The sequence below is a fragment of the Neolamprologus brichardi genome, chromosome 23 (genome assembly GCF_056152115.1).
Source record: "Neolamprologus brichardi isolate AB-2024 chromosome 23, ASM5615211v1, whole genome shotgun sequence".
Lineage (NCBI taxonomy): Eukaryota > Metazoa > Chordata > Actinopteri > Cichliformes > Cichlidae > Neolamprologus > Neolamprologus brichardi.
In genome coordinates, this window is record NC_142125.1 from 26,187,128 (window position 1) to 26,212,463 (window position 25,336).

The window sequence follows — 25,336 nt, forward strand, 5'->3', positions numbered from 1 at the left end:
GACACCCCATTGAAGAGCTGTAGGCTGGAGCTCTTAAGATCTCACTGTTGGGTTTGTAAGGCCATGTTAGTCCTAAATTTCTATCTTGTTCAAAGAGAAGATATAAAACAAAGTTCTAAGCTAATCGACCTTAGTGTTCTCCTTTTTTAAAAAGAATCGATAAGAGAATCGATAAAGAATCGAATTGTTAAACAGAATCAAAAATGGAATTGGAATCGTGAAAATCTTATCAATACCCATCCCTAATCAACAATAACGGTGGAGCTACTCATTACTGAGTTCATGTTTGGAACTTTGATTTTTGTTTTGGGGGGTTTACGGGTTTTTTTGGAGGTGAACTTTTGATCAGCTTTAAAACGACCTGTTTCAGTTTAAGCGTTGTTTTCAATAAATTGCATGCTTAAAAAATGTTTTGCCTCACTCCCATTTCTTCTGGTTGCATGTTGAAGCTGTACTTGGAACCTTGTTAAGATCCAACCATGGAAAATGTCATGGTGCTGGGTCGTTGACCCAGCGTTTTGGGTTTTATATGATTATTTTCCTCTGTGCTAGTTTATTTTGATTTTGGTATCCTGTGTCCTCCCCTTGTGCCTGGTTTATGTCCCTGAGTTCGCGTTTTGGATTTCCTGTTTTATTCTGAAGGTCTGTGTCTGTGGTCATTGTGTTCAGCTTGTATCCTCCAGGCATTATGTGTATTAGAATCAGCTGTGTCTCCCACCTGTATGTCATTTCCTGGTCTCCTTGTGTGTGTATATATAGTGGGTGTCGGTCTGTGTTTGTTGTCGGCTCGTCTGTGTTCCATGGTGTCCTATTCATTAGTCTGCAGCTCTCTGCATTTCACCCCGCTTGATGATGGTTTCAAGTTTGCTCTTTAGTTTTTCCCAGTTTAGGTTCCCTTCAATAATTTCTCATGCTCCGTTGCCTGTTTTTTCCACTTCCACTTTGTAAATAAACATCACACTTCATCAGTCTGCTGCCTGCATTTTGGGTCCTTTTCCTCCAACACCACGCGGCTCGCCTCAGCAGCCGTGACAATAAATATGATTTTTCTTGCCATTTTTCAAATGGTCTTAAACCTTTGATGGGGACTGTATCTAAATACAGCACTGTGCTGGAAAAGTGTTCCCTCACATTTCTGTATGTTGCTAGAAAAATGAGAGGAAGGTATTGAGATTAATGAAACATGAGCAAACATACATGGAAATCCAGCATATAAGGTAAAAAAACAGTTTGTATAATTCTAACGAGCCTGAAAGTCAGTATTTGGTGTGAACACCTTTATTCTTCAGCACAGTCTCTTAGACAGCTGTCTTGTAATTTCTTTAAGTAGTCTTCAGGAATAGTTCTCCAGGCTTTTTGAAAGACATGCAAAGCTCTTCTTTGGATGTTTCTGACTTTTGCTCTGTTCTCTGTCAAATATTTTAAAAATATAAAAAAGGTAGCTTAAGAGGTTTGCACAGCATTGCATATGGTAACAGTGAGAGAATAAAATATTTTTTTCCAACTTAAGTACTACTTAAAATGAGGGAAGTCAATGATAAGTGGATAATCGGCGCTATGTGAAGTCAGTGAAGAATGATATGTTTTAGCACCATGGACAGCTGCAGCATCTCTACTGTTCTTTACTGCTTGAAAAACAATACCAGGCTGGAAGGAATAAAGGATCTTTTATACTAAATATTTACATTGCATGTACATTTTTCCTACCTGGAGTTGTATAAAATTGTGATAAAAAATAGGAAATATTTGGTTAAAGCAGCTTTCATACTGAGGAAATGATGAGGAGTTGGAGAGAGCAGAGCAAATGACTGAAAGCTAGTAATTATTGAAGAAATCCTAATGCTGTGATTCCTGCAGGCTACTTTCAGACTGCAAGAAAAAGAGTGAAGATGGGGACATCCAAAACTACATGAAAAATGACAATAACGCCCTAAAGACTTTCAAGATTTTAAATTAAAATTTTCTCTGTTATTGTTACCTGGACATATATTGCTATAATCTCACTCCAAATTAATATTTGAATGGAACAAAATTTCCCTAAACAGGAATATGATTTACAGATGGATCAGCATTACACCTTCAGCAAATTAAAGGTTTTTATTAACTTACTCATGAGATGATTAAAAAAGCCTTGCAGACTTAATATCACATTTTTAGCAGCGACCTGCTAATTAATTCAGAGGGTATGCCTCACAGTCAGAACGATTATGTAACGCAATGATGAAAGATGCAATATCTCCCAAGTTATTACATCTTTAGGTTGCAGAGGTGGGAAATAAATACCATAAATAAATGTCTTCATGTAGTATGAAAAGAAGTAGTGAAAGTGGTTAAACCTGGGCTATAGTTTTCTACTCTGTCCAACATATCCTAGTTTCTGAATCTTTTGAAGTCCAGGTAAGTATAACTGTGACAAACACACAAGACCGGAAAATATTCTGTGGTTACTACTGTAACCCCAGTTCCAGCCCCAGTGGGTGCTTCACATAGTGAGAGACTGAATGAGGTTTGAAATACAACTCCAAATCTTTATTGAGCTATTCAGTAGTTGCACAATAGGTAGGCAGGCAGCCTGGCAAACGGAGTGGGTAAAGCCCATGAAAAGGAAGATTCTCATCTTGGATGTGCAGCTGGCAAATCTGCAACAACTGTGTGATGCTATCATGCATGTTTCTGTCCTGGCTCCCTTCCCTCACCTGTGAGGGTGCAGATGTTTTCCCCTCCCTCAGCCTAGTTCTACTGGAGATTTCTTCCTGTTAAAAGGGAGTTTTTCCTTCCCACTGTTGCCAAGTGCTTCCTCTCACAGGGTCCTGTGATTTTCAGAGTTTACTATGTAGTTTACTATCAAGTTTCCAGCACCTTGGTAAAGGTGCCACAAAGGATTAAGGCAGTTCTGAAGGCAAACTGGGTCCAAACCAGTACTTGCACGCTATCTCTCGCTAACAAAGTTGCCCATGAGGGCATATACTTTAGAGCCTTTTGGCAGATTTTATTATTGCTCTTGGACAGAGGTAGGCTACAGTGTTTAGTCAGTTGCTAGCTTTATATTTAGCATTTGTTTAGCTAATGCTAAATATGAGGTTAGAAGGTTAAATAAATATAAATCTGTGATGACAGCATAATATAATGCTGCCAGGAAATTGATTTTTAAAAACCTATTTATGTTGTTACCAACCTTTTAAGCATTTCTTCATCAACATTGGATGGTGAGCACTACGTCCACACTAGCTCGGATAGATTTGAAAAAGGCGGTTTCGTCTGAAAATGCTCCGCGTCAGCGTTTTCAGTCGTTTTCACAGTTAAAGGTTTCCAGTCCTGCGCATGCGCAAAAGCACTTGCACGCTATCTCTTGCTAACAAAGTTGCCCATGAGGGCATATACTTTAGAGCCTTGTGGCAGATTTTATTATTGCTCTTGGACAGAGGTAGGCTACAGTGTTGTGTCAGTTGCTAGCTTTATATTTAGCATTTGTTTAGCTAATGCTAATTATGAGGTTAGAAGGTCAAATAAATATAAATCTGTGATGACAGCATAATATAATGCTGCCAGGAAATTGCTTTTTAAGAACCTATTTATGTTGTTACCAACCTTTTAAGCATTTCTTCATCAACATTGGATGGTGAGCACTACGTCCACACTAGCTCGGATAGATTTGAAAAAGGCGTTTTCGTCTGAAAATGCTCCGAGTCAGTTAAAGGTTTCCAGCAAAAGCGAGTGAGAATTAGAGAATTTCAAGAAAAGCTATCTGGAGCATGTACAAACTGATAATAATCTTTTTTAGGGCTGTCAAAATTGTGAGCAATCAAGACAACTGCTATACAATGCCCTCCGCTTTGTTTAATTGGTCACATGACTAAAATGCATCATTGTTTTAGAAAGTCTGCGTTTTCGAGTGTCCACACTGCGATGGGGCAGATCTGTTTTGAAATGTATGCGTTTTCGAAAGCGTTTTCAAAACGCCTGCGTTTTGACTTGAGGATAACGCTGTCTCTGTGTGGAGAGGAGGCCAAAACGGAAACGATGCCTTTTCGAACCAAAACGCATTAGTGTGGGCTACGTCCACACATACACGGGTATTTTTGAAAACTGAGATTTTCCGTTTTCGTTTTAAAAAAAAAAAAAAAAAAAAAAAAAAAATCCCGTCCACACATAAACGCAAAACCAAAGGAAAACGCTGCTAGGAAGATGCCAAAAGTTGTGGCAATATATTCCTAACCTGTAGAAATGTTGGCCAATCAGAAGTCTAGAAGCCTGGGTGGGAAAGAGTAAACAAAGATAGACCCTACAACCAGAAGTTGTGTGACTTGCTTCTCAAAAGACATATTTTCATATTTCCAGCATCCATTGGGCTTTTTCTTGTTCTTGGTAGTATTTTATTACCATCAGCAGTATTTAGATCAAAATAATTTAATTAAAATTTAGTCAAGATTTTAAATAATTTACTGGGAACTATTAGGGCTGATTAAATTAACCAGATGATACCCCGCCTTCTCATTATTACAGACCTGAGGCAGGATTATTGTGGAGATGTAAGACCGATTAATCAAGTCCAATGGGAGCTTGATACCTCAGCGGTGATGTGCACTGGGAGGCTGTGACTGGGATCCATGCAGCTGTGTGGAGAGGAGTGTGACAGTGTGAAGATGAACGCTGGGAACCTCGGAGTGAAGCTGAGCTTCGTGTGAACGCCGGTGGATCCCTTTGTAGCGCTTCAAATGGGGCGCAAACGAGACCTGACGCCGCTCTGCTGCTGCTGGATCCTCATCAACTCCGGTAAGAGAGGCGGCGAAAGTGATTGATGGGATTTATATGGTAAAAATCAGCCGTGACTTCCCTGTAGGAGCACGTTGGCTTTTAGTCATCTCATGGGGATTTCCTGACTTTATAACTTTGTTACCTCCCTTTTACTTAAAGGAATCAGTGACTGTGTGAGACTCGGGGTACATCTTTTGCTCTCCCGTTTTGACGTGATGCATTTATAAAGCGGCGTTGCAAATTAATCGAGTAAGGGAAGGCGGTTAATCATCGTATCGCATATTCCTGCAATGTTCTGATAGTGCAAAACAATATTTGAAACTTTTAGTCCTTTATTGCTGGCTCGTATTGAAGGCCAATAGTCATTTATTCACATTCACATTTATTATTACTATGATTAATGCACTAAAGTAGCATTTTAAAGGTGTTTTATACAATCTGTGTTGGGGCATCTACACAAAGGGCTATGCTGACTTTAAATAATTTTTTCCATGCTACACAAGTAAAATGTGAAACATTAAATTTAATGGAATTTACTTAATTGCTATACTTTTAAGTGGTACTGTTTAAGAAAACATTTCATTTTTTTGGAGTGTATATTCATAATGACTTCATTTAAAAATTAACATCCTGCAGAGTCAGGATTGAGCTTAAATCCTGATTCAGTACACAGCAGACTCAAACAGGACTGCAAAAGTTCAGTTAGTCTCCACTCATTTAGATGTGTAGTATGTGTTTTTGACGCTGGCACAGCACAGGAAGCTTTTTGAGGCAAAAAACGATCAGGTCTGTGATGCTGTCACTTTAAAAAACACTTCTAATTATCCAGGTTTTAATGCAAAAATGTGTAAAACAGTGTTCAGTGATCTGTTTTTGTGCGTGGAGCGGAGCAGGCATTTGTGAGCACTCAAAATTCTGAACGCATTTTGCACATTTGTGACTGTTTTCATACCAATTTCTCTCAAAAGGTATCAGCTGGTATCAGTGAAAAACCAAAAACTAACATGCATATATGCACAAACTATCTGGAATTAATGACTGCTTTCAGGGTATTTCAAGAGGGATGGACGAATGTTTCCCCTGTTGCAAAAGTGCTAATAAGGCATTATTTGTACTCTTCTGTGAAAGGTTTATTTACAATTTAAGACCTCCAGTTGTTAACCCCTCTTCTTCTGTTCTATTGTGCACCTGTAAGTCTTTTTAGGTGCTTAAAATTACACCCTAGTTTCAGAAACTGACGTGGTAGAACAGTGGGGAATTAGTGTGACGGAGTGTTTGGAGGCAGGAGTCGGGGCTAATCGGAAGAGTTTAGGTGAGTAGGAGAAAATAGAAAAAGCTGTTTATCTGGTTCTGGGGTGGAGCTGAGAAAAAGATATAAGCTGCAGTAGGGGTGGGCGAGCTGGCGCACCTGAAATTAAGCATGGAGAGAATAGAAGAGAAGGGGGTGAGAGAGAAAGAGAAGTTCCTGCTAAAGTGGCAGAAGCTGAGGCATGGGAGACAAATTAACTTGAACCTTAGACCCCTTACAGTGAGACAATCCTGTGGCTCTGTTAAACTTCATGCAGTTGAATGACCACTGATCACCTACAGCAAAGGCAACGATTCTGAGAAACCTTAGTTGACACAAAACTACGCATTTACCTTTTATTTTGGACCATTTGATGGAAAAAACTGTCTACGATGCTCAAGTAAATAAGTCCCCAGTTAACAAAACAGGTTAGAAATGTTGGCTTTTTACTCTTAGTAAATTAGGACAGATAAAACCCCTGCTTTGTGGTAGTGACACTGCCCCCATTGACTGGGCATGAGGTGTCACTGAGTGTGAAAATAATACGAGTCATATGTCACAGGAAGAAGAAATGTTGAGATTACCTGAAGCACTGCCAGTCTCAGAAATGTGCTATACAAATAAAGTAGTATTGTATATGCAGATAGTACTTTATAAAACGTTGAGAACAAATCTGATTTGTTTTTAGACCTTTTAGATGCAGAATTTTAAGAAATCATGCCAAGATGGTAAAATGTTTGTTCCTGAAATAGAAATGGGAAGTATTCTTTTTGTATTTCTCTCATGGTTTTTGTAGTGATCACTTATGATCCTCCATTTAGTTAAAATCTGAAAACCTGTCTTTCCAGGCTTTTAATAGACTTTAATTCAGACTCATCTCAATGATTTCCAATTCATGTTAACCCACTGAGTGATTTTCCTGCTGATTAAAGGTCAGTGTTTGACATTTGTGACAAAGTTTTCTCTAATATCTTGGCCACATGGAGACCGGGATATTAGATATCCCTACTAGATTCGAACTGGAGTATCCATCCATCCATCCATTCGCTTCCGCTTATCCTTTTCAGGGTCGCGGGAGCCTATCCCAGCTGTCATAGGGCGAGAGGCGGGGTACACCCTGGACAGGTCGCCAGTCTGTCGCAGGGCCAACACACAGGGACAGACAACCATTCGCACTCTCATTCACTCGCACATTCAGTGGCAATTTGGATTATCCAATTAACCTATCCCCACAAGTTGCATGTCTTTTGGATGGTGGGAGGAGCCGTACCTGGAGGGAACCCACGCAAACATGGGGAGAACATGCAAACTCCACACAGAAAGACCCCAGCCTGATGGTGGAATTGAACTCAGGACCTTCTTGCTGTGCGGCAACAGTGCTAACCACCGTGCCACCTTGAACTGGAGTAGTTTCTCAAAAAAAGAAAAAAGAACAAAAAGAAAGATCAATTGTGATCCTTTAACCCATTCTGATAGGTCCACCAAAAATGTCTGCCAAAAATGTCTGCAGAGCTACTTCAGTGTCCTGAGTAATCGCTGCATCTTTGGCTTAGCCTGTGACATCCATGTAGAGCAGGGCCCTATTCAAGAAAACTGGCTTTAGTAACCCAGACATGAGGAAAACTCAGGTTTTTTCTAAACTAACTTAAATAGTCAGACCTTACCAAACACAGAGTTCCTTTTTGTGTCCTCCCCTCCTGCTGCACCTGAAGCTGGATATACTCGGAGTTGACAGGATTTAGTTCGCCCATCCAAGTTCCTTATCAACTTTATTGTTTCTGCTTTAGCTGCCAAAAATATAAACCTCATGGGACCGTTTTCTGCCAATATGGCTTCCATTTCATCACCTTTGTCCACTTCTTGGCTGCAGCCTATTCATGTCACCATCATCTTTTTGGGCTACGTTTCACCAAAGTTAGTTAGCTTCTCTGTTTTCCCTTTTTCCTCTGATTGCTTGGCCACAGGTTGCCATCAGAAAGTAGAGGAGACCAACATGCTGCCAAAAATGTCTGCAGAGCCAGCAATATCTGTCATTGAGACAGAAAAAACAAAATTATAGATGTTAAAGGAAAAGTTCAAAATTTCTTCTAAGCTGGTTGGTGTTACTGTCATGTTAACGCTTTGCAAAAATGGGATTTGAATTCGGCATTTAGTCAGAGGCCTGCAATGTGAAGCAGGATTTGGTCTGTGGAAGAATCCTTCAACGTCTGCACTCTTTGGATGATTTTTTTAATAGCATTGGAAGTCTGTGTGTTTCCCTAAGTCCTTGACACAACTTTATTCTGTAATTCAGTTTTATTAAATTGCTTAATTTTTTTTTCAAATGAACGTGGTCCATATTTATTTGTGAAATAAATATGAACTTTAAGCCTATCGTTCTATTTTTGTTCCAGTACATAAGACTCAAACGGCACGATCACTCAGCATACAGTTTCAGAAGCTTTAAAAAATAAAACTTAAAATTATATAGCTTAAATAACACCGTATATTTTCTTAAAAGCAGAATGTCAAAAAAACGTAAGGACCTTCTTCTCAAAACACATGGAGGACATCCTGAATATCAAAGTCAAGTAATTTCTCATAACAGGGTCGGGTAAGGCTTCTGGAATTTCCTTCTCTAAGGCCAGATGTTCAGTCGTGGTGAGTAATGTTTGACTGTTGGTATGATGTTCTTTTCATGAAATGCTTAGGTTTATGCAGATGTAACGGGACTCAGACCATCCAAAAAATTCTGGTTTTCTGCTTTTTTCTGCAAGATAACTTTTTCCCAAAATGTCTTCAAACATCATCAAAGATGTATTTGGGTAAATGTGAGACGAGACTTGATGAATTTGTTTAATCTGAAGCGTGAAAGTGTGACAAATATCAACAAATGAAGAAATCAGGAATTGGGCAAATACTTTTTCTCAGCACTGCAGATGGCTATCCTAACTAAAAGTTGTCTCTGTGTACTCTTCTGATTGTTATTTTTTATTATAAGACCTGTGAGTTAAAACCGTCGAGGACTTGTAGTGATTCTAATGATCCAACCGTAAAGTGAAGCACGCTTATTTACAAAGCTGCACACCCAGTGACACGTTTAAAAGGTGCATTTTAATTAGTGCATTTGGTGTGAAAAAGTAATGGATTATAGACTTAACATAATCTTAAGTATTCAGGCAAAAAAGGATCAACTCATCCTTCAGAGAAACTGAAGCTCACTGATAATTTTCCACACAAATTAGCTTAAACCTTCATGTCCTAAATGAGACGCAGCAGCCGGGGTCTTTATACTAAATACAGGGACACAAACTGCTGCACAATCCAACAACATATCTGTTTGTCCTCCACTGGCACAGCCTTACCTGAGACATCATTTTGCCAGTTATAAATAGCCAATGTAATCAGAAAAACTGGCATCACATTTGCACAGTTTGTGCTGTTGGCTCGCTGTTTCTTGCTCTGGCTAATCCTAAATTGCTCGCTGGTGATGCCAGATGGCTCGCCAGAGTTCAAAGCTGAGACAGAGAGTGATGGAGGGCTTTCTTGATGCAAGCTGAACAGAAAAGCAATATAGTTACCATCGGTGTTCATTTATCCTGCAAGAGAAATCACATCTGATACAAAAAGGTCAAACACTGAGAATTAAAGAGTTTTATTTCAAGCGTGAAAGAACTCCCCCGATGAGTTATGAACGCTGGAAAACCACACTCAGTGTTTTACAATAACTTCAATTATCTCTAATGGTTTGTGTGTAAGATCAAATTAAATCCAAGTGTAGTAGATCACATCCTAATCTTTGAAATTTTATGAACAATAAAATTCAGGTAATAGCTTTTCACTCAGAGACTGGGTACAGTATCTCTCTCAACTGTAATGACTTTGGTTTAAGCGAAGTATGAGTGAAAATGCAGACTGGTCCTTTAAAAAGGCTGGAGGGGGAGAAAAGTGAGGAGATAAATCAGGAACACCCATGACCCATGGGGGAAGAGGAAGGTCTTCAGAGAGGAGGAGCGTGAAGTGAAAGTGCTGAAGAGTGCAGACATTTAAATGTTTCTTTCAGTTTCTACACATCAAAAGTGCAGTGAACAAGACAGTGATTAAGCCATCAGTGAACAAACTATTTACTGTAAATGAAAAAGTTTTAAAGAGTATAAGAGCTATGAAGAGCTTTTGGTGCTTTCTGGTCGGTGGGACATGACCACAACAAACCGAAGTCTTGTGATCTCTGTAGTGCTTGAAACAGCTTACATTGGATTTATGGTCCTGTATGTGTATTTATTTTGCCTCATGTAGAGAGAAACTGCAGCGCAGTGCAGAAGTGCAGCTCTCCAAAGAGCAAAAAATGACGATAGCACTGTGTGCAAATAGAAGGGTAGAGGTCTAAGCCATTATTTCTAGCAGGCTGTAAATGTGTTCTTTTCTGCTGTAACATTAGTAACCAAGGTATGCAGAAGACCATCTCTGAACACACACATGAAACCATGAGGCAGCACAAGACCACACCACACTGAGGCTACAGTTCTCATGGGCTCACCAAAACTGGACAATAGAAGATTGGAAAAATATTGCTCAGATGGTAGGGTCAGAATCAGACATACGCAACATAAAAGGATGGCTCCATCGTGCCTTGTATGAACAGTTCCGGCTGCTGCTGGTGTTATAGTGTGGGGGAAATTTTCTTAGCACAATTTGGGCTCCTTAGTAGCAACTAAGCATCCTTTAAACACCACAGCCTGCCTGAGTGTTGTTGCTGACCGTGTACATCTCTTTATGGCCACAGTGTAACATCGTCTGATGGCTGCTCCCAGCAGGAATACACACTATGTCTCAAAACTCAGATCCTCTCAAACTGGTTCCTTGAACATAGCCTCCACAGTCACCAGATCTCAGTCCAATAGAGCTTCTTTGAGATGTGGTGGAACATTTGTAAGAAGATGGCGCTGGATGTCATGGCACGCCGTCTCTCGGTTCTGCAATGTTTATGTTTTATGTTCTTAGTGGTGTCCCTGCTAGTTTTAAAAACCCACTCCCTGTTGGTATATGAGCGACAGACGCTGCTTAATATCTGTGATTCCCTACTGAAGCTCCCCAGCGTTAGCGAGTGATGTGGAGGACTCCCGCCGCCTCTGGCGTCGGTACCGGAGGAACTGCATCGCCGTGATCCCCCCTGGAATCCTTTGAAACGGAAGCGCTGGAGAAGTGGATAAATGCGTGGCACGCGCTCTGGGAAGCGTGTTCGGGTCAGAACTTGGATGCAGTGGGTCCTTATCATCGGTGACCCTGGCTGTTTAGGACTTTATTTTGGTCTCAAACAGCGCTGCCTTCTTCCTGTTTACCCGACGTCATCGGAGCACGCTCACCTGAGGCTGCTTTATTGGTCGCCATGCCGACGGGATACGAGGGGAGGTGGAGCAAATATGAACAACCTACAATTACTGCCTGCTAGCACGGATGGACAGAGAGTTAAATTAGCTCTCTTAAACGCAAGATCTGTATTAAATAAAACTCATGTTCTTCGGGACTTCTTTGGTACTCTGAAGCTCGATGTCATGCTCCTAACTGAGACATGGCTGCGCGCTGGTGAAGTGGCACCCTTGCTGGAACTTTGCCCCACCGATACCAGTTTCTTCAGCTCCCCCAGGTTGTCTGGGAGGGGAGGCGGGGTAGCCTCTATCATCAAAGACTGTTTTAAATGCAAACAGATACAAAGTCCTGGTGCTTTTACCTCATTTGAGTCTCAACTTTTGACTTTAGGCTGTCCCATGGTTCTAATTATAGTCATCTATCTTCCACCTAAATATAATGACTTGTTTATTTCGGAATTTTCAGACTTCTTGACATGTTTTATCACTCACTATGAAAGAATTCTTATACTGGGGGACTCCTGTGTTGTGAGGATAAACCCCTGGTCAAAGATTTCTTAAATGTAACTGATTCCTTAAACTTTCTATTTGATATTTTAATCCCTAAATCTCAAGCTTCTGAGAGGGGAAAATTGCCCCTCAGATCATCTCATTATATTGTGTTGGACCCTATTTTTACCCAGAAGTTATGTGTGGACACCTTGACTGCGAATCTTAATAATACACTTCTTGAACTACTGGACTCTGTTGCTTCCGTAAGGAAGTTGAAATGTCAAAAAAGGAACCCTATGCCTTGGTTAAATGAGGAGCTCTTGAACTTGAGAAGAAATTGTGTCTTCCAGACTAGACGTATTTCTCCAGGCTTGAAAGGACTCATTATCTTCTCTTCAATCAGCGATGTCGACAGCGAAAGCAAATTATTTCTCAAATCTCATCATGAGTCATAAACATAACTCAAAACTCCTTTTCAACACAGTGTCGCAATTTACAGAGAGTAAGTCAACTCTCTGCTGTTCTAATTTGATAGCTCATGACTTTCTTACATTTTTCAGAGACAGGGCTGAAACACTTAGAAATCATATTACTCCCTCCTCAAGCTGTTCATTAGACTACTCGGCTGCTTTGCCTGTTGGTGCTGATAAACTGTTCCATTACTTCAAGGTTATTTCTCTGTCTGGATTAACTAAGGTTGTAAAAGCAGCTCGATGTACAACCTGTTCTTTGGATCCTCTACCAGCCTGGGTTATAAAGGAACTGTGGTCAGTATTAGGACCCTACATTCTGTTTCTTTTAAATACTTCATTGACAACTGGAGTCTTTCCTGAATGTTTTAACTCAGCTGTGGTAGTGCCGAACTTGAAAAAGCCTGGACTGGATGTTGACATGGTCGCAAACTATAGACCCATCTCACATCTGTCTTTTTTATCTAAAATCTTTGAAAAAGTGGTTTTTAAGCAGCTCACTGAGCATTTGTCAACAAGCAATCTGTTTGAACCATTTCAGTCTGCTTTTACACCAAATCACTCCACAGAAACAGCTTTAGTCAAAGTGGTAAATGATCTGCTGGTAAATGCAGACAATGATCGCTCTTTAGTTTTATTACTGTTGGATCTAAGTGCTGCGGTTGACATGTGGACCACTCCATTTTATTGGATAGGCTTAAACATTTTATTGGAATTACAGGAAATGTTTTATCATGGCTGAGATCTTACCTGCTTGGGAGGTCTCAGACTGTTAGTTTTAAAAATGGTAAATAGTAAATGGCCTGCATTTGTATAGCGCTTTACTCAGTCTCTAAGGACCCCAAAGTGCTTTACACTACATTCAGTCATTCACCCATTCACACACACATTCACACACTGGCAATGGCAAGCTACATTGTAGCGACAGCTGCCCTCGGGCGCACTAACAGAGACTTGTGCAGTGAGGCATGGGGTCCCTCAGGGCTCCTTACTTGGACCATTGCTGTTTTCTATGTACCTGCTGCCTCTTGGTGTTCTTTTACGTTCTTTTAATGTAACCTTTCATTGTTACGCTGATGACCTGCAGCTTTATGTTCCTTTAACCATTGGAAATTGTGCTGAAGTCTCTAAACTAGAATCCTGTCTATCTGCAATTAAGGGCTGGTTATGGGATAATTTCTTGCTCCTAAATATTGATAAGGCAGAGTTGATGGTCATTGGGCCACACAAATTTCAGCACTTGTCCCACAATTTCATCTTGAAAATTGATGACAGTGTCATAAATTGCAGGAACAAGGTAAAAAACTTGGGTGTGTGGTTCGACATGGTGCTCTTTTTTGAATCTCACGTAAAAGAGATAACAAAATCCGCCTTTTATCATTTGAGGAACATAGACAGAATCAGACAAGTTTTGTCAAGCGACGCTGCAGAGGTTCTTGTCCATGCATTTGTGTCTTCCCGTATTGATTATTGTAATGCTCTTCTTTCTCGCCTACCAAAGAAAAGTTTTAGAGGTCTACAGATGGTGCAAAATGTAGCTGCTCACATTTTAACAAGAACTGGGAAATTTGAGCACATTAACCCTGTTCTGAGATCTCTTCACTGGCTACCTTGTCAGGTTCGAGCAGATTTTAAGGTCCTGCTGCTCACCTACAAGGCTTTAAATGGATTGGCACCTACATACCTCTCCGACCTTTTACACCTTTATATTCCATCTCGTGCTCTACGATCTCAGGACTCTGGCCTTCTAAAAGTTCCTAGAGCCAGAAAAAAGACAATTGGAGAGCAAGCTTTTTATTTTCGTGCCCCGTTTCTGCCTCCCTCAAGATATTCGGCAGGCATGCTCTGTGGAGGTTTTTAAAACTAAGTCGAAGACACATTTGTTCACCCTATCCTACATGTCTTAATTCTATGGCTTTTAGTTTTTAATTTTTATTGTTTTTAACTTGTATTGTGTCTTTTACCTGTAATGCTATGTATTGCTTTCATTTTATTTATCTCTTTAGTTGTACAGCACTTTGTTTGAAAGTGCTTTATAAATAAAGTTATTATTATTATTATTATTAACAGGAGACAGCTCTGCAGCAGCTGTGTGATCGTATTGTGTCAATATGAACCAAAATCTCTGAGGAAACTTTCCAGCTCCTTGTTCCCATTTTCCTCATAGAATATAAAGTTTACTTGCACTCGCTAATATTATGATGCATATAAGCATTATGAGAGCTGCATTACATAGAAAATAAGAATTTATTATATGTTTTTATGTGAAAGAAGGAAATAGGACAAAGTGAATGACCTACAGTTAGAGGATTCTGGTGTGAGGGGTCATTTTTTTGTCTTTGCTTAATTTTTTTTGCAGAATTGCACATATGGTTGAAAAGTCTTGAATGCTTTGTGTTCATTTACTTTTTAGAGTTTCTAATAAATTGCTTGCACCTAACCTGACGCTGTACAGTCTTGAGCATAAAACCTGTTTTGATATGTTACCGTGAAATCAGAGGTTCTGAATTTAGTTTGAAAACCAGATTTTGGGTTCAGAGTTTTGAGAAAAGGACAGAAACTTTCCAGAAATATGTCTTAGATTTTGAAAAGTGAAAATCACATTCTCTCTAAATAAAAAGCACGAGGGACACCAAGTTCTTCGAAGTAGGAAAACATGTCACAAAATCTTTAACTGGTCTTTTATCGACAGGAATAGTTATTGAAGCAAGTGGGTGTTCACCCATTCCGGACCAGGTTATGTCTGCAGCATATGCTACCATGGTTATATACACTGATTTTCATCAAGGATCACCTCTGAAGTTACTCAAAGCCCACTTTCTGGCTGTATAAATGTGTTTTAGTGAGTGAGAGCTTCCTTAGAGATTTGCAAGAAGGTAAAATGAGACCTGCAAAATGCATCAAACTGGATGAAAACTATTTAAGGTTTCATGATATGAGTGACTGATTACATAAGATAGATCAGACAAAGGAAGCACTTTTAAACTACTGCAGGATGATAGTCTGAACCCGTCGCTGATCTGTCTCTGCCTCTCCGTCAGTGCTCTCTGAGGACTGGGATCGTGTTCACACTGAGGACGAGCTCTTCAGGAGTTTGTTTAGAGGCTACAGCAAGTGGACCCGACCGGCAAAGAACGTCACAGACGTGGTCATTGTCAAGTTTGGCCTGTCCATCGCCCAGCTTATAGATGTGGTAGGATATTTAATCATACCTTCAAAACTATTCTCCCTTTCTGTTTTGTGATGTTGCACCTACTAGGGCGTTAGATGCATGGCTCACTCGCTGTGTCCACTTCATTTACAAAACACAGGATGAGAAAAATCAGATGATGACAACCAACGTGTGGCTGAAACAGGTGGGTGAAAACAAAAACTGGGTCTGAATGTTAATTAAATGTAATTTAAATGTGTTTTGTGTCCTAAAATGACATAAAAATGTGTATTCATTCGAAGGAATGGATGGATTACAAGCTGCAGTGGAGTCCTTCTGACTTCAACAATGTGACGTCCATCAGAGTCCCTTCTGAGCTCATCTGGGTGCCCGACATTGTGCTGTACAACAAGTAAAAACCATACGCATGATTCACGAGTCCACCCTCCTCCTCGTCCTCCTTCATCCTTTCAAACTCATCTTAAAATTCACTGAGAGTAGAGAAGCAATGACATCAGTCTATCCCAGGAAGCCAGGATTTGGGGGCTTAGCGAGGTAACCCCAGGTTAAACCCTGGGCTTTCAGCGTTACAGTGGTGCTCTTTACATCTTACCAGATTGCATTGCCACGGTAACTTGTGCTGCACGCCCAACCTTCTTAGGCACAAGTTATGTTTGAAATAAGAGGCTTGCAAGTGCAAAACCACCTTCTACTGACCGGTAAATTCTCTGGAGGACAGCACATCTATTCCTTAAAGAGTCCTCTAACCTCAATGAGCAGATAACAGAGTAAACATTTTGAGAGGCAGCCTATGATCCTAAAAAATCCAAATACAGTTTTTCCCCCTCATTTCTTTATATTCTATTTCTATTCTATTCTAACAGAGTACTGAGCAACACATAAATACTTAAATATTTTTCACTAATAACAAATAGTATTTCTGCTTCTGGTGCCTAAATAATTATAGTTACAGCTTTCTTGTTATTTCTTTAAGTAGTCTTCAGGAATAGTTCTCCAGGCTTCTTGAAGGACATTCAAAGCTCTTCTTTGGATGTTTCTGCCTTTTGTTTTGTTCTCTGTCAACATGATCCCACACTGCTTCAATAATGTTGAAGTCTGGGCTCTGAGGAGGCCAATCCATGACTGATAGTGCTCCACTGTGTCTTTTTCTATCCAGGTATGATTTTGCTGCACTGGCAGTGTGTTTGGGATCATTATCATGCTGAAAATGAAAAATGTTATCAGTTAAACATTTTCCAGATGGTATTATGTGGTAGATCAAAGTCTGAAGGTACTTTTCTGAGTTCATAATTCATTCATTTTGACAAGATCCCCAACACCACTGGTGATGCAGCCTGAAACCATGACAGAGCCTCCACCGTGTTTTAGAGATGCCTGTAGACCTCTCTTGTTGTACCTCTCTCCTGACCTCCTATGTATGTATATACAATGATGAACCAAAGCAGAACCAAACATTTCAAATTCATCACTCCTGAAGACCGTTTGCCACAGTTCTTGTTTAATTTTCATACCTCAGCGTTTTCTCCCTGCTTTCCTTCATTAAGAATGGCTTCTGACAGCCACACTTCCACCGAGACCATTTCTGATGAGGATTTAGTGAACAGTAGATGGATCAGTTGAAGGCCCTGGTGCATCTCTCAGGTCCTGTGTCAGGTCTTTGCTGGATTTTTTCCCCTGTTACTTAAAGACATGACTTTCAGATAGTGTTCATCTGCTGAAAATATGTCTGTATTGTATTTTTCGGGTCAACTAAAGAAATGGATGTGTTTTTGTGACAGGCTGTTAGTAGCAAAGTGCCTAAAGATTTAGTACAGCCCATAATCTTAATTTAGGACATTTTGTATATATAAAAACATATTTTCAACCACCGTCATGTGACCCCTATCCAAAGAGCAAATGAAGCCAGATAAAGATGTCTATAAACCCTGGAAAAAACATCTGGGGGTAAATAAGGATTATTAACTATTATTTTATTTGGATTTAAAATATTGAGTCACGCTCACAGTAGATGCTCAAGGACACACATACTGTTCCTGAACAGAGACAACTTTCTGTAGGTGGACCTGGAAATTATCTGTAGTGATCAATTAGCTGCTTGATCCATAACACGGTCCTCCTTCATTGAAGAGCGAAAGAGGAGTTGAGGTCACTTACATGGAGACAAACAGCTCGATGGTATTTTCTGCATTTTCCTGCATATCAATTGGCGATGCATGCAAATTATGCTGTTGAATAAATGACCCTGATTCTGTTGCGGATGCACGGCGATGTTGCATCATACAGTTTTAGTTGAGTTTCCAGCCCTCGGGGCTCGGGGGAGTATTAAAATTGGTCTGGATGGAGATGAAACTCTCTCCGCTTTCAGTGAAGATGAGCTTGCATCAGTGTCATTTACATTCAGCTATCAATTATTAAGCATAGCTCGTGTAAACGGGCATAGCTCCAGGTTTATTGAATCATCTTCTGAGTTTAAAAACTAATGAAATTAAAACTTTTTACCCTCTTTTCTTGTTAAAGTGCTGACGGGGAGTTCGCTGTCACCCACATGACCAAGGCACAGCTGTTTTACACCGGTCGTGTCCGCTGGGTACCGCCCGCCATCTACAAGTCCTCCTGCTCCATCGACGTCACCTTCTTCCCCTTTGACCAGCAGAGCTGCAAGATGAAGTTCGGATCCTGGACGTATGACCGCGCCAAGATCGACCTGGAGCCCTTTGAGAACACCGTGGACCTGAAGGTGGGAACACGTGGGTGGAGGTTGCTCTGCTTCCCCTCCCCCTCCACATTCCTCCCTCATACTCTTATGATTTCCTTCCTAACACCTCCTGCACCTCTTTACCTCCTCTTATCAGCTCTTCACATGTGTTTTGTTTTACAGAAGAATGCCCGCCAAACTCTCAGGCTGCTCACATTTTAATTAACAAAGTATTTCCCAGCGTCATGTTTCACTGCAGCAAAAGGTTCTGGAAAAATTCACAGAATAGTTTTGTAAGAGAAAGAAAAACTCCAAATCCTGGGGAAATTTCTGAGTTGTAAAACGTGGCAGGTTTCTTTAACTCTTTACCCCTTGGACACCTACTAGGACAGGGGTGGCCAACTCCAGGCCTCGAGAGCCAGTCGCTGTGTCCCAATTCAGGGTCTGCACGCTTGAAGTACGCATTTTAAGTGCGGTTACGTCACCGCCACGCGACGACGGCTGTCCCAATTCGAAGTGTACTTCAAATGCATACTCCAAATGCGCCCTCGATTTCCCCAAATATCAAGCGTGGTCCGATGCACGCTTCGTGGTCCCATATATCCCACAATTCATAGCGCGGTGGTGGGTGTGGATAATTTTGCCAAATACGGCAGAAGGGAGCGGCCAAGAGTGAACTGTCAAAAGTAAGTACTGAATATGACGTCACTTATTTATGTGCGAATGTTTAATAACGAAGAACAATAAAACTTTACTGTTGGCCACATGTGGCAAAGTTATGTGACATTAGTGATGTTTGTACTTTCAGCATTAACTTGGTTTTAAAGCCTCTACTTCTAAATATATATATAGTCGACCTTAATCTTACAGAGAATCTGATGATTTTATGGATAATTAAAGTCAGTCATATATCCACAAACACAACAAGCTGAAAGTCAGTGATATATGTATATATGTATATATATGTATATGTGTGTGTGTATATATATCTATCTATATATATCTATATCTATATCTATATCTATCTATCTATCTATCTATCTATCTATCTATCTATATATCTATATATCTATATATCTATATATCTATATATCTATATATATATATATATATATATATATATATATATATATATATATATATATATATATATATATATATATATATATATATATAGATATATATCATAATAATCTGACAATACTATAATATTGGCCATATTATATTTACATTACCACAGTGAGATGACTTTAGTCTCATGAACAACATCAGCTAATTGTTATTTACTCACTCTTGAACTGACTGTTCAGTACAGAAATGAAGCCCAACAATCATGTTTTACAGTCCTGTGGTCTCAGCCTCAGATACTCAACTAATCAAAGTGATGTCATGACAAAAATGAATGACCAACAAAACGTTTTTCTCCTTCATTTCTGTCACACAAAGCTGTATGTAACGTGTCTCGTGGTTAGTATCATGGTTGCTAGGCAACCTGAACAGCGCGACGTAGGCTAGACCGTCCCATTTCACAAGCCTCTCACTTCCGCACTTCTCGTACTTATAGTACGCACCGTACGTAGTACGCGTAGTGTGCGTACTAACTTCAAGAAATGTTGAGGAGGTCATTTAGACATTTCAATCAGCTGTGTTGGATCAAGGCCCCATCTAAAACCTGCAGGACACCGGCTCTCAAGGCCTGGAGTTGGCCACCCCTATACTAGGAGGAACCCTTGAAGCTCTTTTCTGAACTTGGATTGAAAACATGGAAACTATTATAATGGTCTGCAAACGACATCTTAACTGATATACTGAGGTGTTAAAAGGTGTCATTGTGGCTACAGGGGAGGTCATGAAATGTTGTCTTTATAGGGGAAAGAGTTGATTTTGAAGCACAGAATGCAGAAGTAAGTTTGCATGTCTGCATTTGAGTTCTCTATCCTGCAACACTTGGAGAGTACGCTGTAACAAAAGACAGCACTATTTATACAGACAGATACATAAAGGGGTAATCAGGGGCATGAGGCACAGAGGGGAAAATGAGGAACAGGTAACATGAATGTGACAGGGAAAGTAAAAATAACTGCAACACACAGGAGACAAATGACTACCAAAATAAAAGAGGAAAAAAACAATAATCGTTGTGGGGGATTATTCTCTCCAGTACCTTCATGACATGTAAGGTCAGAGCAGCTGGCCTGTGGTCGTTGGAAGTAGTTGGATGAGATGTTTTTGTGGATAGCGACAAGACAGAATGTCCTTTAGAGAGTCAGGACCTTATGCAGTTTAAAACTCTGGTTGCTGATGAGACACAGCTGAGCAGCACAACTTTGGGGCTGATGCCATCAGGACCAGCCGCTCTGCCAGAGTAGAGTCAAGACAACTCTTTCCTGACTTTTTCAGTTGAGAGGGACATGGAGGTGCAAGCTGTATGTGCAAAGACAAGGGAAGGGGACAATGTTCATGAGATGAACTGTATGCTGGGGAAGGATGACCAGCAGGGGGAGGTGTGTCAAGCCAAGTGAAGTTTAAGTTGTTGGTACTCTTCACATTCCACTCCAGCACTAAGTCCCTGCTTTGTTTGCGTCCTGTGACGATTCTCAGTCCAACCCCTCCTTGTTGTTATTCTGTTATTTCCTGGCTTTCTCCTGTAACAGGCTTTCCCCCTGCTACTTTAACTGTAAACTCCCTCTGCACGATGTCAGTGTGGCTAAAAAGAGTCTGACTTTTAGGGCTACTGGGAGAGTGGAGAATGGGCAATCGTCAACGCTGTAGGAACCTACAATACCAAGAAATACGACTGCTGTCACGAGATCTACCCCGACATCACTTACTACTTTGTGATCCGCCGCCTGCCGTTGTTCTACACCATCAACCTCATCATCCCCTGCCTGCTCATCTCCTGCCTGACCGTCCTGGTCTTCTACCTGCCATCAGACTGCGGCGAGAAGATCACGCTGTGCATCTCCGTGCTGCTGTCGCTCACCGTCTTCTTGCTGCTCATCACCGAGATCATCCCATCCACATCGCTAGTCATCCCGCTGATTGGGGAGTACCTGCTCTTCACTATGATCTTTGTCACGCTGTCAATCATCATCACCGTGTTTGTTTTGAATGTGCACCACCGATCATCAGAGACTCACACCATGCCCCGGTGGGTTCGGAGGCTTTTCCTGTCTGTGGTGCCGCGCTGGCTCTGCATGAAGCGCCCGCATCATGAACTCAGGCCTGCAAGGTGAGAAAGCCTCTATGACCATTAGAGGCACTGCAGGTTTTTACATGGTCATAAATAACTTAGTGTAGTTGACTTCTACGTGGTCAAATGTGTATGAGTTGAAGTTTAGGATTGGCTAATTCAATCCAGTTAATTAGCTCTCGACTGAGTTAGTGCGGTAATCCACACAGGAAACCACAAAATCTCTGCACAGGTTTATTGTGTTCATTATATGCTTGAACCATTTGGCTGATTTTAATACATATTGCAGAGAGATAACTTAGCAGCCCCACCATACATTCACAGCCTCCAAACTCTTCTTCTTTTTGTTGTTTAATTGTGGTTGGCAGACAGTTTCTAGGCATTTTGCCACCACCTATCGGCAGTAGAAGTATATTGATAATTTGAGGTAGTGGTAAAAATAAGGGAAATATATAATTTAAGGTGACAGATAGTTGTAATCATTAGTTTTTCAGTTTTATATTTTCACAATGTTTTGTTTGTCGTTACAATGTCATTGTAATTTTTCTACAAACCCATCTACCTTTCTTAGGCAACACCACCTGAGCGATAAACTCCTCCCTCTCCGGACTCCGTGCCCCTCCCACAGCATCTGGATCACTCAGGAGTCTGATGTGGATGCTGGAGATGAAATTAACCACTGGGACTTTCATGGTTACTCAAACATGGAGCATTTGGAGAGGTTTCGGTCCCCATCTTGTCTTTCTGCTCGGTCTCTGGGCTATACACTCCTACCACAGACACGTTCCACTGTCAGCTTAGAGTGGGATACCCCTGTGGAGTGTGGTTCGACCCAGAACCAGTGGGACTCTTCTTTGTCTCCTGCTGTCATATCCGCCCTGGAGGGAGTAACGTACATCGCTGAACACCTAAGAGCAGAAGATGCAGACTTTTCGGCAAGTATTGGATTTTTTTGATTATAGATTTGCGGTCAAAAGTTTGCATCAGGGGTGTTAAACAGAATACAGCCTGGGTTTTATATATTTCTCCAAGTTTACTGGCTCATTTTTGGTTTTATGTCTTCTCTCAGGTGAAGGAGGACTGGAAGTATGTGGCCATGGTCGTAGACCGGATCTTCCTGTGGATGTTCATCATAGTGTGTCTGCTGGGGACCGTTGGACTCTTTCTGCCTCCGTGGCTCTCTGGGATGATTTAAAACCAAGACTAGATGTTAAAAACACTAATATATTATATACAAAAGTGGAAGAGCATGGTTAACTTTTAAATTTGTTGCAACAGATGAGTCTAGGAAACTTATTTCATGGAGGACAAAAAGTACAAAAATTAATAATAAAGAGAAATTAATTATTAATGCAAATATTTATAAAATGAAATGGCCTTGATGTATAAAATGGAATATACTGATGTTAATTAATAATAAATATTATAATCTGCTTTATTTGCTTGTGTCTTATTTATTCTCCATTGTATTTGTAATTTTCTTCACTCTCACATCTGCGTATGTGGTTCTGTTTGTCTGTCTGTCTGGTTGTTTACAGTTTCTCAATTTTGTGTGATGGTAGATAACAAAAACAACTTGAGCTAAATTACATTTTGGTGAAATCTGGTGAAAGTCACACTGAATGTGAAAATCAGTAAAAACATTATATTACCCACAATTTTTTTTTGTTGATCGTCTTCAAACTTCACAATAATATACTCAGTGTTGGGAAAGTTAGTTTTAAAATGTATTCCACTACAGATTACAGAATACATGCCTCAAAATGTATTTTGTAACATGTTACGTTACTCAATGAGAGTAACGTATTCTGAATATTTTGGATTACTTAATATATTATCAGGCTTTTTACAACTACATGAATGTACTATTGCTGTGTGATTTATTACTATTACTGAAGGTTACTCGCCATACCAATAGCAACTAGATTTTAAAATCTGAATATAAAATGAGTGACAGTAGGGTGGACATTATATTCATCCATCTCTCTGTGCCGGGTTGTTGTGTCAGCATGGTATAAAATCTCAGCGATCACTCAGTAGCACTTACACCCACAACAATGAAACGCTTTGAAAGACATGATCACAGAACCTCCGTTGTACCCCGTCACCCCATCACAAACCGTTTCACTGATAACGCTGTATCCACTGCTCTTCGATTAGCCCTGGAAGATGCACAAGTCTGAAAGGTCTTTGTTGACTTTAGCTCAGCCTTCAACACGATAATCCCTCAGCATCTGATCACCAAACTAGGCCGAGTTGGACAGAATCACCCCCCTGGAAAAATGGACACTGGTCTTTCTGACGGATAGCCCTCAATTTGAGCAGAGAGGACATAAGAAATCAAGCACCATTTCATTATGTACAGGCTCTACAAAGGGGATTGTCACGAGTCCCCCCTGCTTTCACCATGATGACCCACCTCTGTGGTGAAAAGTTCAGTAATAACTACATCACAAATTACGTGGATGACACAACAGTGGAGCATCTCATCAAAGCCAGCAATAACAGAGACCACAGGAGGTGAGACTTTTTGCAGAATGGAGCCTGTTTTTTTTGTTTTTTTTAAGATCTGGTGTTCAAAAGCAGCCCATGCATAGCCCGATCTACATAAGTGACATTGCTGTGGAGATAGTCGAGCATGTGACCAACAATCTAACCAGGAGCCTGCACATATCCTCACCAGCGCCTGCATTTTCCCCAGAGGTTAAAAGTAACTCATCTTAACCCATCTGTCATCACCACTTTCTACTGAGGCACCACATAGAGCGTGCAGCACACTGTCTGTGTCTCTGTGGTATGAGAGTAACGGTGTCTCAGACAGAAAGGCAGATTGCTGAGAAGATTGTTGGGGACTTACTGCCACCTGTTGGGGGCTTAGTGCAACAACGCTGCCTGACAAGGCCAAAAAGGATCACGAGGGACATTGCTCATCCCCGTCACAGACTATTCTCCTGCCTTCAGGCAAAAAGTATCACAGCCTGGAAATCAGAGCAATAACAGCTTGACAGTTAAATTCAAATGCACATCATAAATGGATGGACAGTACAATAGCTGATCACACATAAGCCATACAGATTGTTATCGTGCATATATATATATTAGGGGTGCAACGATACTCGTATCAATATTGAACCGTTCGATACAGTGCTTTCGGTTCGGTACGCATATGTATCGAACAATACAACATTTTTTATTTATTTTATCAACTTTTCTTCTGACGATGCTGTCTGTGTTGAGCGCTCAGTGGATCTGCGCTCGACAGTGCAGCCTAGGCGGAGTAGTCGAACACAGATTCACTGAGCACAGGGCAAGCTAGCGAGACAGAAGTTAAGCTCTCCTTGCAACATGGCAAATTGAACCTCCCCCACCCTCATTCAGATCTGGCGTTTGGAACTATTTTGGTTTTCATGTGACGTATGACCCTGAAGGTAAGCACTCATGGACAAAAGTAAAACAGTATGTTGGATGTGCCAGCAATGCTCAATTACATGGGTGGGAACTAGTGCGTTAGCGCAGTTAGCTCGTTAACGTGTTGGCCGTCCAGCCCCACGCATGGGGCGATCCGCGGTAGCTTGTTAATGGAGATTTGCCGTGTTGTGGCGTTAACCTCATTTCAGATTAACGCTGACAGCACTAGTGGGAACACAACGAATATGACTGCACATTTACGCCGACATCATCCTAGTGCAAAGACAAGTGGAAGCAGACAAAAACAACAAGCACGCATGTTACAAACTTTACCCGAGTCATTTAGACAGCCGTTAGCACATGATTCTCCTTATGGGGACCTGATATGTTTAATATGCTGCTGAGAATATACCCCAGAAGAAGCGTATAGTATAGCTTTTATTTTGGAAAGAGCCATTTCTCTGTAATAAACTCTCTTTTCCAAAGATGAGTGATTCCTCAATCAGATACAGGGCTCG

The 25,336-nt window shown here is 40.7% G+C and overlaps 1 protein-coding gene across 1 annotated transcript; it reads left to right on the plus strand.

Moving 5' to 3' along the window:
• Nucleotides 1–3,398: 3,398 nt before the first annotated feature.
• LOC102778417 (neuronal acetylcholine receptor subunit alpha-2-like) lies at nt 3,399–22,841 on the plus strand. The gene is made up of 9 exons (XM_087836906.1): nt 3,399–3,424; nt 4,504–4,773; nt 15,392–15,543; nt 15,662–15,706; nt 15,804–15,913; nt 18,040–18,259; nt 20,947–21,449; nt 21,982–22,345; nt 22,480–22,841. The coding sequence occupies exons 2-9, from the start codon at nt 4,716–4,718 to the stop codon at nt 22,603–22,605; spliced, it is 1,578 nt and encodes a 525-aa protein (XP_087693032.1). The 5' UTR covers nt 3,399–3,424; nt 4,504–4,715; the 3' UTR covers nt 22,606–22,841.
• Nucleotides 22,842–25,336: the final 2,495 nt, after the last annotated feature.

Bases quoted from the DNA above. Each gene is read 5' to 3' on its own strand.
- LOC102778417 (XM_087836906.1), top strand. From the start codon at position 4,716: ATGGGGCGCAAACGAGACCTGACGCCGCTCTGCTGCTGCTGGATCCTC. The intron at 15,544-15,661 runs GTAGGATATTTA...TACAAAACACAG, and splicing joins TCGCCCAGCTTATAGATGTG to GATGAGAAAAATCAGATGAT. The intron at 18,260-20,946 runs GTGGGAACACGT...TCTGACTTTTAG, and splicing joins AGAACACCGTGGACCTGAAG to GGCTACTGGGAGAGTGGAGA.